The sequence below is a fragment of the Ruditapes philippinarum genome, unplaced genomic scaffold (genome assembly GCF_026571515.1).
Source record: "Ruditapes philippinarum isolate M1 unplaced genomic scaffold, ASM2657151v2 ctg4269_1_1_1_1, whole genome shotgun sequence".
NCBI lineage: Eukaryota > Metazoa > Mollusca > Bivalvia > Venerida > Veneridae > Ruditapes > Ruditapes philippinarum.
In genome coordinates this window covers 54,277-69,010 of record NW_026858702.1, presented here as the reverse complement: position 1 = coordinate 69,010, position 14,734 = coordinate 54,277, and the positions used below count along the sequence as shown (strand labels likewise).

The window sequence follows — 14,734 nt, the reverse complement described above, 5'->3', positions numbered from 1 at the left end:
AGTTGGTTGATGTGTTGGCGGGGTAAAAAAAGAAGATATAACTTCCTGATCAAATTTTCACTTAGGTTGATTCAGTTTGAATAAGCTTTGCAGATATGTATTTTTTCAGAAATATTTAGCTTTAATATTATCCGACGCCGTCAGTAATGAAATGGGAATAATTTTCTGAAACGTGATTTTATTCGAGATTTGCTTCTGGAGAATACAACCTTCTGTCCGTAGAGCATGAATATTAATATTCATCACAAGACAGTATCTTATTGATTCTCAATTATGGTACATCTAAACGTGTATAATTTTTATGTTCAATAAAAATGTTTGCATCACTTGCAGTTGTTATTATCATTCAATAATATTAAAATGACATAAAGTATTTTATGATGAACAGTCCTAGAATATTTTTGACACAGGAAACTTGAAAATTCTATCAAATAATCAATATTAATTATAATATCCAAATATACCCCCCTATATACTATAAAATTTTTTATAAGTATAATAGGGGGTATATTTGGATATTATAATTAATATGGTTATTTGATAGAATTTCAAGTTCCTGTGTTTGTGTTTTTTTATAGTATATAGGGGGTATATTTGGATATTATAATTAATATTGGTTATTTGATAGAATTTCAAGTTCCTGTGATTTTGATAAGGAACCGTCAGTTGTAAAATGTTATTGTTATCTGATAATGAACAGTCGTCATACTTGCTGGTATGTCATTTATTATTGACAGTTTAGGTTTTTTTTTCAAAATTTGTATGATTAACAGTCCCGAATGTAGACCTCAATGAAAGTTCTGGAATATTAACAAATGAATAGTCAACCACAATTAACCATATATATGAATGGTTGAACACAACAGTAAGGATAAATAGCGCATGTGATATTTTTAATTTTTTGGGAGCATATTTTAAGCAAAAAAAAAAAGCACTATAAGTTGAAACCTCATAGCCCCCCATCAGTAATTTTAGGCTTTTATTAAAAAGTGGGGAAAACCTCTGATAAAACTTTGAATTATTGGTAACCCTTTGATTTTTACCATAAAACGTAGAGAAAAAGAAAGTTTCGTTAAAAAAATCCTATTAAAACGGTGAAAAGCCTCAACGTTAACAACAAGTCCTGGCTGGGGAGCTTTTTTGAGAAACCCGGGGTGTTTTGAAATTAAACGGCAGGGACCAGAACATGAAAATATGGCCACTGGGGGGGGTCTTCCCAAAAAATATCCAGCGAGAGACCCGTTGGGTATATAAATAGAATATAAAATTTTTTCATAAAACAAAAATAAGGTTATAACCCCTGATAAATTTAAAAAAGCTGTTAAAATATAAGAAATGCATATGTTTGTGTAAAAAAAATTTTATAAAATAAAAGTTCTCGTATTACTTTATAGAAGAAGGCCATAATTACAACTTATTCATTAAAACGTAGAAAAGAAAACATTAAATATTAATTTATGTTTGTGTTTCACTCATGTATTTCATATCTGCTGATATGAGTGAATGATTATTGACTAGCTTTTAAAATTATCTAAAATGTCTGTCCTTACCTGATAATGACAAGCTAAGTACATGTTTCTACCGGATGGAAATTGTATAAGTAACCGATATTAAACTATGAGGTCACAACAAGCATACTGTTTCTAACATAAATCATTACATAAAACCTACATATCTTACACAGTGAGAGGTATTTGAGGAAATTTTGCCCAAGGTTCAGACATGATCAAGTAACACCGGGGGTCTTCAACATCCAGTAAACGCCATGTGGTGATATGTGAAAAACATCATAGACAATAGTAGCGCCTTATATCTCGCACATTCGAGTACGTAATAATGCAATTCATTTTCTTTACGTTTTATCAACTTGGAACAATATGAGGCCTACACATTGCACAAAACTCCTACTCCAACGCAATTATGTAAAGAAGGGCTAGCAATTAATTTGGAAAAGGCCTTGTGTGGTAAAAAATCCTTGAATTACAGCAAGTATATGATTGACTAATGCAACTAATTTGTATTTGTCCTTAACTTAAACAAAACAATGTGCTTAGTATAAATTGTTTGGGGGCTGATTATTATTAACTCAAAAAAGGTCAAGTCACATGAATCAGTGACTAGGAATGTAAAATTTTAATAGAAAAAATGATTGTTTATTACAGAAAAGTGCATTTCATTTTATATTAGGAATAAAATTAGACATTTTTTTCCTTTTTCCTAATTTCTATGCAATTTATTCTTGAGAATTTACTATATTTTACTGTTACAGAAGTAGTCATTTTTTATTCGGGGGGGGGGGTCAAATTCTTTTACTTTAATTGTTTATCTAAATTTTACCCCTACTTGTTTTTATATAATTTTTGTTTTCATTCAAGAAAGCGACAAACGGATGCTGTCTTAAGTACTTCCTGTCTTATTCATGCAACTAGTGTATTTGTCTTACTGGTTTGATAAGGAAATTTAATCTAAAGTGTTTCTCATTATAAATGTTGTAATAATGTAAGTAAAATCATTATATGATGGATAAATTAACATACATAAGTAAATAAAAAGTATTAAAGCCCAATAAAAACGAAGATGATACTTATATATTAGTTTAAAACTATTAAGTTCTAAACGATACGGAATTTATTTTCACTAATACAAAAATAATAGACCAGGCTAGCGGTCTCTTCTAGTGTGGTTTTTCAAGGTGAGTGATAGAAATGCTAACAACACAGTAGAATAACCTTATTTTACGAAAGCCCGGTGGGGACATTTCAACTTCATGCATGAATTCCGGATTACATCTTCGTGAATTCACAATTTTAACCTTGTGAACACGCGGAATTCAAGAATTCATGATTTCAACTTCATGAATTCACGATTTTAACTCCATGAGTTCACTATTTCAACTTCATGAATTCACTATTTCAACTTCATGATTCACTATTTCGAATTCATGAATTCATCTTCACGAATTATGATTTCAATGAACAAAATAGGTCAATCACAGGGTATAGAGTTTTCAACTTTTCAAATATTTTTTAATATTCCAAAGGTTTTTAGAAAAACATCGAAATATAATTTAACTCTCCTGACTTTTTCTCTATATTTTACCCAATTTGTTTCGGATTTCGTGCAGTCTTCGTCGAAATATTCTTTCTTCAAAAAATCTTTGAACTTTACATACATGTTTAAATAGTTAAAAAAATAACCAGATTAACCTATTTTCTCTTTCATATACGGTGATACAGTTCACATCTGGATCCGCGGAATTTCACATACATGTGTATATATTTTACCGATGCTCAACTTTGAGATATATATATATATATCCCGGTTCATAATAAAGAAAAACATAAATTTTCGTTTTAATAAGATAGAAATATGGGAAACGTCTAAGAAAGTACTGTGATATTTTTTGAAAATTCATAATAAATAATATTTACATTACTGAGTTGAGCATAATAATGTTTTATTCAACGAGTTCAATAAATTAAGAATTGAATCTACACGAAAATAATATTCTATTTATCACATATATAAAATAAGAACAGTAAACTGTTAAAATTAGTATCTTTTCAACGAACGGGCCTATAGTGTAACGCTAAACATTAGCGCGTTTTTTAAACGCTATGTTTCTATATAGCGCAAATGACGTCACGTCAAAGTGTTATTACATTAGTGTGTTATGTTTTATATAAATTAAATGGCTTTCATTACACTCCTGGCGCCTCGATTATGTGATAAAATACCTTATCACACACCCCGTGCCGATTTTGCGACTCCGTAAATATGGTATTGCACGGCCGTGCATATATTTTGACGTGACGTCATAAGCGTTATACAAACATAGTGTAAAGACGCGCTAAATGTTAGCGTTATACTATAGGCGCATTAATGAAAAATAGACTCTTATTTCACTTTAAACGGTCTCTATTTTGTATGTAAATAAATAAAATATTGTAAGTTCATTACTAAATTTATTGCACTCGTTGAATAAAATAATATTATGCTCCCCAGAGGCTCGCATAATATAATTTTTTCAACTCGTGCAATAATTTAGTATTGAACTAACACGTCATTCAATATCCTCTATTTAAGTAATGTTTTATTTTAAACACAATTCCCCTTTTAATCTGTATGATTAATTTTCTCATTTATTTGTTAGACCCGCAAGTCATCATACAGTGTCGCCGTGATATATGCATACCAACGATAGTTGCATGCTTTAATATTAGTCCTCACGCTTTGTAAATACTGTTTTACATATTCATATACATGTACAAATTTGATTATAATAAACACCGACCAAATAACACGGTTAACATTGATATTTTAAATAATGTTTTTATTTTAGACTGTTTAGATATAGAAAAATACCAGGTGGTTAAAATTAGAAATTGTTGTGTTTCACGGTCTAAAATATTTACAACGGAACTGGTACCTGGCTACATTAAATTTTAAAATGATACAGGAAACAGTTGTGTGTTAGTATCACACGAGATAGTCGTTTTTAAAATGTCGTGTTTAAACTTTAGGATAAAGTGGGGCATTTTTATGTTGTTAAATGTCGAAGTATTCGTTTTATTTTTAATCTAAAGATTACAAACATGTTGTTTAGTATAAAATAATTAAGTTAATATTCATGTTGTATGACTCGTTCACCTGAAGCAGACGATAATGTTAACATACAGTCAACTTTCCATGTCTTATTGTCTATATGTTGTTTACACCAACAATTATGCTGATAGTAATGTAAATATGTCGGTTAAGAATGTTTAAACTGTTTGCATAGTTGACACAAATTTGGCTGTGTTTTTGTCATAAAAATGACTGTTTACTTTATGCTCTACAATATAAAGTAAATAAAGCGAAAGTAGAGCAGAAATGAGGTCACCAGGTAGTGAGATAATAAACACAATTTATTGTCTAATTCGATTTTCTAAACATAAAATAATCATTTATTATCTAGGACAGAATAAACAACATAATATGATTAATGGCTTCGCATTGTTTCAATATGTGTAAAATACACATAAATACACAATATAATAACATAACTGAATACTAATAGTCTTGATTTTATATTTTAACATATTTAATTCTCTTTTTGTACTCATTTATAACAGTGTATTATCATAATATAAATAAAAAGTAGCAAAAGGTTGAACCACGAGTTCTTACAACATCAGCAAAACGGTTTCTTCCCTATATAGGAATAATCTAATAATAATAAGGCAGTAACAAACCAAATTGAATGAATGAAAAAAGAAGAAAAAAAATGAGGGATAAAGTTCAGTGTTGAAAGCTCGCAGCTGTAAAATAAACTATTATCAGTTAGAGGTATTTTCGCCACTATGCAAAACTTCGTGTTTTGGCATTCTCCAGTCGAGAAGTGTTAGGAAAAAACAACATCAGGCAAAGACACGACACATAAAATACGTCGTTGTTTGCATTACTTAATATTTTTCTCATTTTTTGCATTTTCGTGGCGAACAACAACAACAAAAAACAAAACAAAAAACAATGAAAAAAAACGAAAGAACGTCACATTTTTTCCGTTGATGGTACCCAAAATTAAAAAAAGAAAAGAGAGAGAAACATGATAAATGAATTTCTTGTTATTAAACTTTTTTCCAAAAAAAATCATTTCATTATATCCCTTGTTTTATTAAACGCCTGTTGATATGAATGTTTTGAATCGTAGTGTAAATTAGCACATATCTATACTGTGATAATTCCTGTTGACAATGCCGACAAAAAACTTGACATTCTGATATAATATTCTAGGTATAAACTAATGACTCATTATGCCTCAGAAATTAACATTTACATATATTATAAAGGGGTAGACGTGTGTTTCAAAGTTTGGTAACGAATTTAGAGAATGTAAGATGCTAATAACATGAATAGAGTAGCGCTGGACGTGTAATGATTTGTTATTAAGGTAACAAAATGTAAACAAAGTACATTTAACTATAGGCCAGTCATACTATTCTATACAATACTTTAACTATACAATACTTTACTTATTTACCAAAATGTTACAGAGGCAAAATATGTCTTATCTAACTTTATGACAGATGGGTTGTAAAAGAACACTAAATAAAAAGCCTTTGAATATAAAAAAAGTATAGCATTTTTCAGGCGTAATGGGCCTGTAATTAATTAACATATTTATTCCCCAACAACAATGTGTGTCGTAAATGTCTTATTGGCAAATGGATAAAAAAAATGTAAAACCTTCTGTCTGTTTCGTGTGTAGAATTGCTACACAGATGAGAACTACTATTGTAAGGGGCATAACCTTTAATGACTTTGATTGTGAAGTACAATAGGAGTATATCCCCTTGATATTCTTTTTATTTGTACATCACTTACATTAACTTCTTACCTTCCTAGACATATACATAACTAGTATATGAGTATAAAATGATTTCATGCGTTACATATTAATCAAAACTATATCAATAAAATATAAGCAAACCTATGTAGTTTTGGTTCACATCAACGTATATGTAGAGTAAAAGAACATATACCAAATACTTCAAGAGCACAGCAATATATAAAGAGCAATTTATAATTTTAAGAGAAAGCAGTTTTCAGAATGATAACGGTACTGTTCATAAGACCTGGATTTTTTTTGTCAAAAGATAGATCCATAGTTATCCTTCCTTATGTTAGCCAGAAGTACATATTACCAAAAACATATTATTTGCAAAGCCTTTTTTCCTAAAATATAATGTTTCCTTAAGTATTATGTTAAAGTTAACATTACGTGTATACATTTTGATGCAGATTTTGATATTATTATTGTCTTGTGTATACATTTCAATGTAATTTTGGATAATATTAACGTGATAAGTATATTTCATCCTATTTATTTTTAGAAATATTTTATATAATATATATACTATTGTTAAGGCAAGTAAAAATCAATCAGTATTTTACATTAATCATCACAATTGATTGCATATTAACAATCAGATAATTGAACCAAAAATCGGAAATAAGTAGGCTAATATGATTAAACAACGTATTGACAAATTAAAATAAAGATCTGAGTGTTTCAAAGTTCATTATTTGAATTAATGTAAAGTATTGATTTACTGTACATATTTTGCATATTAACGATATCACGTAATGGTACTTGCAGATGTAATTATTTTAGCATAACAAATCAAGGGTTTAACTTCATTCTGTACGTACATGTATTTAATTAACGACATGCAAGTTAAAACTTTGATTATAACATCTTAAAGATCATGTTATATAAGTATTTCAACTAATAGGCAAAAATGTTTCATAATTTTAACGCACAGGGTATAATATTGAAATATTTATAATTTCAGACTGAATTGTTTAAAAGCGCATTATGACTCAGAAAGGAATTCATTTTTCCTTCTTAAGACAGATCAAAAATGAGTTTTTAACTTTTGAATAATGCTTTTAGAGCATGCTTAATATTTATAACTAGAAGAAAATAAAACAGATTGTGAAAAATGTTGATCATAAAGGTAACAAATTGAAAACAAAATAGTATTTTGATATCCATACAAAATACTTTTCCACTATAATTGTACTAATTGCCAAAAAGCCACATAGGCGGTAAGATGGTTTAGGTAATTGACCATTTTTTTTTTAGAAATTATAACAGGGCAACAAACATTTAATGCTTGTGAAAATTTAGGATTAAATCATTTACGGGTCATGATGAGCCTTAATATTACAGATTACAAGCTTAAAAATTTAAGTGATGAATTATTTTGTATTACAACAAATTACATCATTTAATTAAAAAAAAATTCAAGAAGAATAATATGTATTTCAACTTGCAGATTAAATTATTATATGTTACAGCTTGCAGTATTGTAATTTGCCGGTTGAATAATTCAAGTATTGCAAATTGTCGGTCAAATAATTCAAGTATTGCAATTTTCGGTTAGATAAATCAAGTATTGTAACTTGCCGGTTAAATAATTCAAGTATTGCAATTTTACGGTTAGATTATTCAAGTTTTGCAATTTGACGGTCCAATAATACAATCATTGCAACATGTCGGGTAGATAACTCAAGTATTGAGCAAACTTGCCGGGTAAATAATTCAAGTATTGCCATTTGTCTGTTAGATAATTCAAGTATTGCAATTGGTTTGTTAAATAATTCAGGTATTGCAACTTGCTGGTAAACTAATTAAGGTATTGCAACGTGCCGGTTCAATAATTCAAGTATTGAGCAAACTTGCCGGTTTAATAATTTAAGTATTGCAATATGTCGGTAACATAATTCAAGTATTGCAATTGGTATGTTATATAACTCAAGTATTGCAAGTTGTCGGTTAAATAATTCAAAAATTTCAATTTGCCCATTCAATAATTCAAGTATTGAGCAAACTTGCCGGGTAAATAATTCAAGTATTGCAATTTGTCTGTTAAATAATTCAAGTATTGCAATTGGTTTCTTAAATAATTCAGGTATTGCAACTTGCCGGTGAAATAATTCAGGATTTGCAACTTGCCGGTTAAATAATTCAAAACTTGCAATTTGCCGGTTAAATTATTGTAACTTGCCGGGTAAATAATTCAAGTATTGTGCAAACTTGCCGGGTAAATAATTCAAGTATTGCATGTTTGGGTTAGATAACTCAAGTATTGCAATATGTCGGTTAAATAATTCAAGTATTGCAATTTGACGGTTAAATTATTCAAGTATTTCAAATTGCAGTATGAATTATTTTAGCATTGCAACTTTCGGGTTAAATTATTCACTTAGTACAATTAAATACCTTTTATATCAATTTATATTATATTATATTATTTAAGTTTAACTGCTTTCAAGTAAAAGTAAAACGTTCATGGTTTTATTAATTTGTCTTCTTTCAATGTAACTTTCTAAGAATTTTAACCTTCACGTTAAATTATTAAATAAAAATTGCAATTATTTTTTCGATTCAATGCTATCCGAAAACATGTGACGGGTGTTTGACTCACCGTATCAAACTTACCTTTTGTTATTTTGTATATTTTATAGGTCACATGGTAATCATTATGTAAAGCATTTTGATAGTCAACGATAGGCATGATCAATTTTAGTCAATAAAAATATCAAAAAATGACTGATGACGTAGACGGGGCTTTATTCTCACGTATCCCCAGTAAACAGTGTGACCTTGACCATCCGTCAGTAAAACCTACTGAGCAAGACTACGTAGACGGTGCTTTATTTTCACGTATCCCAAGTAAACAGTGTGATATTGACCTACCTACATCAAAATCTAATAAGAAAGACAATGTGGACGGGGCGTTGTTTTCAAGAATACCCAGTCAGAAAGATGCGTCAGGGCGAGAAAAACGACCGAAAGAAAGTAAATATACGGAGAAAGATGGCGACAAGGATACATTGGAATGTACAATTAGACCTGAAGATTTGAGTGACGATGACAATATTGAAGCTGCATCAAACTGTAATGATCCATTGATCAATAAAGATAATATAGATATGAACAAGGGAGATGAGGGTGATAGTTCATCCAGTAGTTTATACCCAAGTGACCAATCAGATGGTATACAAGGTTCTCGTACTCATTTACACGAGCTTGATGATGAACCGCAAATTATTGCGCACAGCTCTTCAACGTTCTACACGCAGCCACCTTCAAGTGATAATTTAAATAATGACCCTGTATCTGAACAGAATACTTCTCAAGGCAACGATGTTTCATTTTATGTTGAAGGCAATGAAGAAGATATCGCTGGATCTTCAGAGTTAAACCATACAGGGCAGGATGAAAGTTACACAGGTAACAACAAAAGTTCACAAGAGCTTATAGAGATGCCTATACTTATTGACGACAAAACTAGAAAGCTATCAACTGAACAAACTGCCTCGGAAACACGTGACGATTGTGATTCCCCAAAGGCGACAAAGCCGGCACCATGTTGCAACTGTACTTGTTGGAATGTTACAAAGGCATTAATATTTCCTATTGTGTCACTAATAGTTTATTTCTGGGACATTGGATCGGATATTCGTCTTGCTGTCAGCTACAAGGAAAATGGTAAAAATACATTTTATTTTTTTAAGATTACCGTCGATTGGTTGCATTAATATCAAAACACAATAATTTGGTACTCTACACAAATCAGCTAGATCAGTCATGCATAAAATCGTGTTATTTTAGAACAAATTCAATTCATTTGATAACCAGCTTAGTTAACATTTATGAACCATAGTTCGTGGGATAAGTTTGCAAAACACTAGCGCAGTAACAGGTTTCTGGCTGTTCATATGTCGAAATTTATAATCTATAACCTCAAAATAGTTCAAAAATGCAAGTAAAAGAACCTTTTATTACACGATGATTTAACGTACACGTTTATGTATATTTTATTTTATTTTATTCTTAAGTTATATAAATATTATGTAAAAGTGTAAAAAGAAACAACATAATATACCTGTGTGTCTTGCTTCGATTTTTTGTGATCATTGTTTGTTTATTGAAACTTGAACAGGAGACATTGACTTGTTTTGGATCACGTTGGCTTGTATAGTTATTCCACATGTTCTGATGGCCATCGTTGATGTATCCTGGGTGTGGCTTGACAGAAAGAGGGGAAAGGCACAAACATGTAGAATAATTCTGGGGTGTTTAACATTAGGACGAGTGGTTCGGTGAGTTTGCTCATCACTTCTTTATATTACTATCATATGAAATCCAGCTATAAATTATTCACCTAATGTAAGACGCGATAATTATGATAATACACAATGATTATTTTATTCCACTTTTATATGAAATGTTGAAAGCATAAGGATATATGGTAACATGTAACTAAAAGATAAACACACCTACATGAATAAGTAATTTAAAATAAGATTATGCATCTTTACAGCGTGTTGATAAAGATATAATTATTATTATTTAGTTGGTTTGGAGAAGAGATAATGTTTGACATAATTCTTATACCGTAACCATGGTAACGTAATTCTTTATTATGCCTTTATTCCAGTGCTTTCAACTATATTCACCAGATATACAAAGTAAAACTTATTCCAAAGAGCAACGACGGAGAAATAAGTCGTGACGGAAGTACACGAAGATGGCATAAAGCGCGTGCTCGGGAAGAAAAGAGGGATTGTTTCTTCTTAGACTTTATTAACGCTTTCATGGAATCAGCGCCACAATTGTTTGTACAACTCTACTTATATTATGCTTATGATTTGGAACTTACTTTTATCAGAGGTTCGTATACAAACAATTGTCAGACAATAACTGTATGTTGATTAGTGTTTAACATAACGCATGATATATTACAAAATATAGTAATTTGTTACAACCTTTTGAACATTTACCTGTATTAAAAAAGGAAGGATCGCGATTTGTGATGTTTTTGTTCGGTCAAATAAATCCTCGACATAGTGTTAGTCAACTCCGATTTTACAGGTTAACATATTGTCGTGACAAAATATCTGTATGCAACACATTGTTATTTATATTTCTTAATAATTAAATCTTTTGGGTTGTTTGCCAGTTTATTTTAATTAGAATTATTTTTAAAAAAAAAATTTGTTACCGTATCATTATAATATTTTTTACATTGCCATGCTTATTATATCCCTTGATCATATATCGCCTTGTAGCACATACATATTTTTTATGTTTTCAGTTATAAATCTGTTGTCATCATGGATCAGTATTGCTTGGACGTATGCAGCATATTATCGAAGCAATAGAGAAGTTATAGCAGGGAAACAAGATGTCAAGTTTTTAGGATTTGCCTTCTTCTTTTGTTCTGTTCTGTCAGCATTGGCAGCGAGGTTCATATGTACAGCATTATTTCTAGTCAATTATTATACATGGATCGGCGGAATATGTTTATTTGTACATTTTTTCGTCATGTTCTTATGGATTAAATTCAAAGAACGCCCAGCGCTTGAGGGAACCATTAGTGAGACGTGGTTTTGTGGACGCTTTTTGTATTACGTGTTCTTTGCTTATGTAAGCATTTTATGCTTCATGAACTTGAATAACACCAAGGCGAGAAAAAGAATGATTGTGTTTTATGTAGTAATTTATATAGAAAATACGTTAATGGCAGTTTTCTCGTTTCTTAAAATAACTGAAAATGAAATTGGAACCTATAAGGTTGAACACCTCCTAGTACTTCCGGTCGGTTTTATACTACATGTTATTTTACTATTGATTTATTATCTGTTTTTACACCCTAAGCGGCTTTGTAATAATTGTGAATCACCATGTGCCTGTAACAGCTAAATCTTTCTACAATAAATTGTATTAAAAAATTATTGATTTAAACAAAGTATTCTACGTTGTTTTCTTTTTTTCTTTTTTTAATGCTAAATTCGATCTGAAAAAAGTAATGTTTCTTGATAAAATATCTGCAAACATTATTATAACAACAAAAAACGTGTGTGTGTACACGTGTCCAGGAAAATTAAAAATTTAAGAAATGCGTTAGTTCTAGTTCTAAAAAATATTTAAAAAAAAGCGGTTTTTTTTACTGGAAATGTGGGGGAATTTATTTCTTAAAATTGCTGCTGAGCGCGCCCTGGAACTAAGTGTCGGTTTGGGAAGTTTTCCAATTCGTAATGTCAATATTTTTCAATGCAGGGTCCAGCTTTCCGGTTAAAAAGGCCGAGGGGAACTCACTTCCGGGATATATTCTTCTTCATCTATGAACAACTTCTCACCAACAAATCTAACGTGTGTTTAAGCACTTTTCTCCTTCGTTGCAGGATGAAGTGGTTTTCTGACTTTTCGCAGCTGTTTTGGTAGTTGTGCCCTAATCCCCAATTTTGCCGAGTTAAGGTTTGGTGTATATTCAAACGACTTTGATCTTATCATATCCGTTTCTCTAGGGTTGGAAAATCAAGCTATGGCATAATTGTAGGCAAACTATACTGAATGTCTGTCAATTTAGAGATATGAATATAATAGAGAAAGTCAAAATCAACCAACAAACATTTTTGAGCATTTTTCCCACAAAAGATATGTTATAACATTATTGACAAGAAGGTAGATCTTGGCTCTTACATCAAAATGATGACAAAATAGGCGATACATTTACTAACGTGTACAAAACCGGTTAAATGATAAATCCTATTTTTGTTTATTTAAGGGCTTCCGGTCCCAGATATAACATGTATAAATGGTATGCCTACATAAGTTCAGAAACTACATTGTATGTGTGTACCTTAGACAATAATGATTATGCTTGGACAAAAGAGACAGCCAGTTTAACTGGAAAGTACACATAAACAACTGATAAGAAGGTTATATTTGATCAAAGTACTTACAACCTGATAAAGTTAATATATATTGATTGATTGATTGATTCTTTAGACCTTGCGGTCAAGGATAATCTACGAAAGTGCAAGCACTTATTTCCGGTAGGGTCCTTACTTCAACAGACTCTAGTGACAGCTATGAGATACAAGGGAGTCCGGGAACCAGTCCCTAGCTCTTATTGAATAGATCCCTTGGTTCTTTTGCCCAGTGTAAAGCACTGATACATGCAAGAATTATCTGGATTTCTTACCAGTAAACCTCTAGGTAGGTGGGAAACACTGAAAGTGTCTCTGAAAAATCCCAAGGGTGTTACCCAGGATCGAACCCGGAACCTCAGGAGTGACAGTCAGTGGTCTAACAAACTGAGCTATCGCGGCACCTAAAGTTAGAAACTTTCTGACGTGAGAAACAGGCATACTTTTTTAAGTTCTGTATATTTGATTATCAACATAACTTTCAGACTTAGTAAGCATATTTTTTAAATAAAATCGTATGAGAGAATATTCTTAATAGAATTAAGTTTGATGAAAATAACATTGATACATATTTTAAATGATTTGGTAGGGGTTGATAGTGAAAGTTTAAAGCAGCACAAGTTTCATGCTAATTTTCATATAATTTTTTGAAAATGTATTTAAAAGGAAAGTATTGTAAAGTGAACAAAGAAAAAAAACCCACACACTGAAAAAAGGCACAATCTACATTATTTACAAAAAGGCCGAATATGCAAATATAGCATTAACTGTATAAACCACGCATATTAATACTGCATAATCTGTAATAAATCGCACACATCCATTAGTGAATTATTTCTTTAATCTTAGATATGTTACTTTCCTTAAAATGTGAGGACAGTTTTCTCAAGTTTGACTTAAAAAAAAGGTTTTGACTCATTTGGAGGCATGCAGCTTTAAATCAGAAGGCCAAATATTTGATGATTACTTAATCTAAGTTTCAATTTCATACGTACTCTATGATATGCTTTCTTATCGCCGGAATCAAGGGTCAGATTATGATAGTCACTCCTTATGTAGTGATGAGAAAAGTAACGAGATCAATGGTCAAAATAATTAGATAAACACGTAGCACTAAATTGGCCTTCAACTTTTCTAAAGTTTGAGTTTGTAATCGTTTCATATAATTGTCAAATCAAAAGAATTAAGATTGAAAATGAACATTGCCGTCGCCATAATACATAAACAGTAAGAAAAAAGGTACGATGAACGATCATCTGAATGTGACACTCTAGCGTTATTCCTTTCTCTGTCGTCACAAAAAGTAAACCCAAGAAAAAAAGAGCCAATCAATGGGTATGGTATGCTCTGGAGTTCAGGTAACTTATACCGGAACTCCAGTTGACACACTGTGTATGTATGTATTGACTGGTAACGATCGAATGCTCAGATGCATGGTTTAGGCACGGGTGTGGAACCCCATATG

At 30.8% G+C, this 14,734-nt stretch overlaps 1 protein-coding gene across 2 annotated transcripts; it reads left to right on the top strand.

Moving 5' to 3' along the window:
* Positions 1–2,428: 2,428 nt before the first annotated feature.
* On the top strand, positions 2,429–12,302 carry LOC132753990 (uncharacterized). 2 transcript variants are annotated; one of them, XM_060744572.1, is made up of 5 exons: positions 2,429–2,499; positions 9,016–10,042; positions 10,497–10,656; positions 10,995–11,227; positions 11,652–12,302. In XM_060744572.1, the coding sequence occupies exons 2-5, from the start codon at positions 9,097–9,099 to the stop codon at positions 12,257–12,259; spliced, it is 1,947 nt and encodes a 648-aa protein (XP_060600555.1). In that variant the 5' UTR covers positions 2,429–2,499; positions 9,016–9,096; the 3' UTR covers positions 12,260–12,302. The 2 variants fall into 2 exon arrangements, with proteins under 2 accessions (XP_060600555.1, XP_060600554.1); XM_060744571.1 differs by lacking the exon at positions 2,429–2,499 and adding an exon at positions 2,562–2,692.
* Positions 12,303–14,734: the final 2,432 nt, after the last annotated feature.

Coding starts and splice junctions, on each gene's coding strand:
- LOC132753990 (XM_060744572.1), top strand. CDS start 9,097: ATGACTGATGACGTAGACGGGGCTTTATTCTCACGTATCCCCAGTAAA. Junction 10,657..10,994: donor ACATTAGGACGAGTGGTTCG/GTGAGTTTGCTC, acceptor CCTTTATTCCAG/TGCTTTCAACTATATTCACC. Junction 11,228..11,651: donor GGAACTTACTTTTATCAGAG/GTTCGTATACAA, acceptor TTATGTTTTCAG/TTATAAATCTGTTGTCATCA.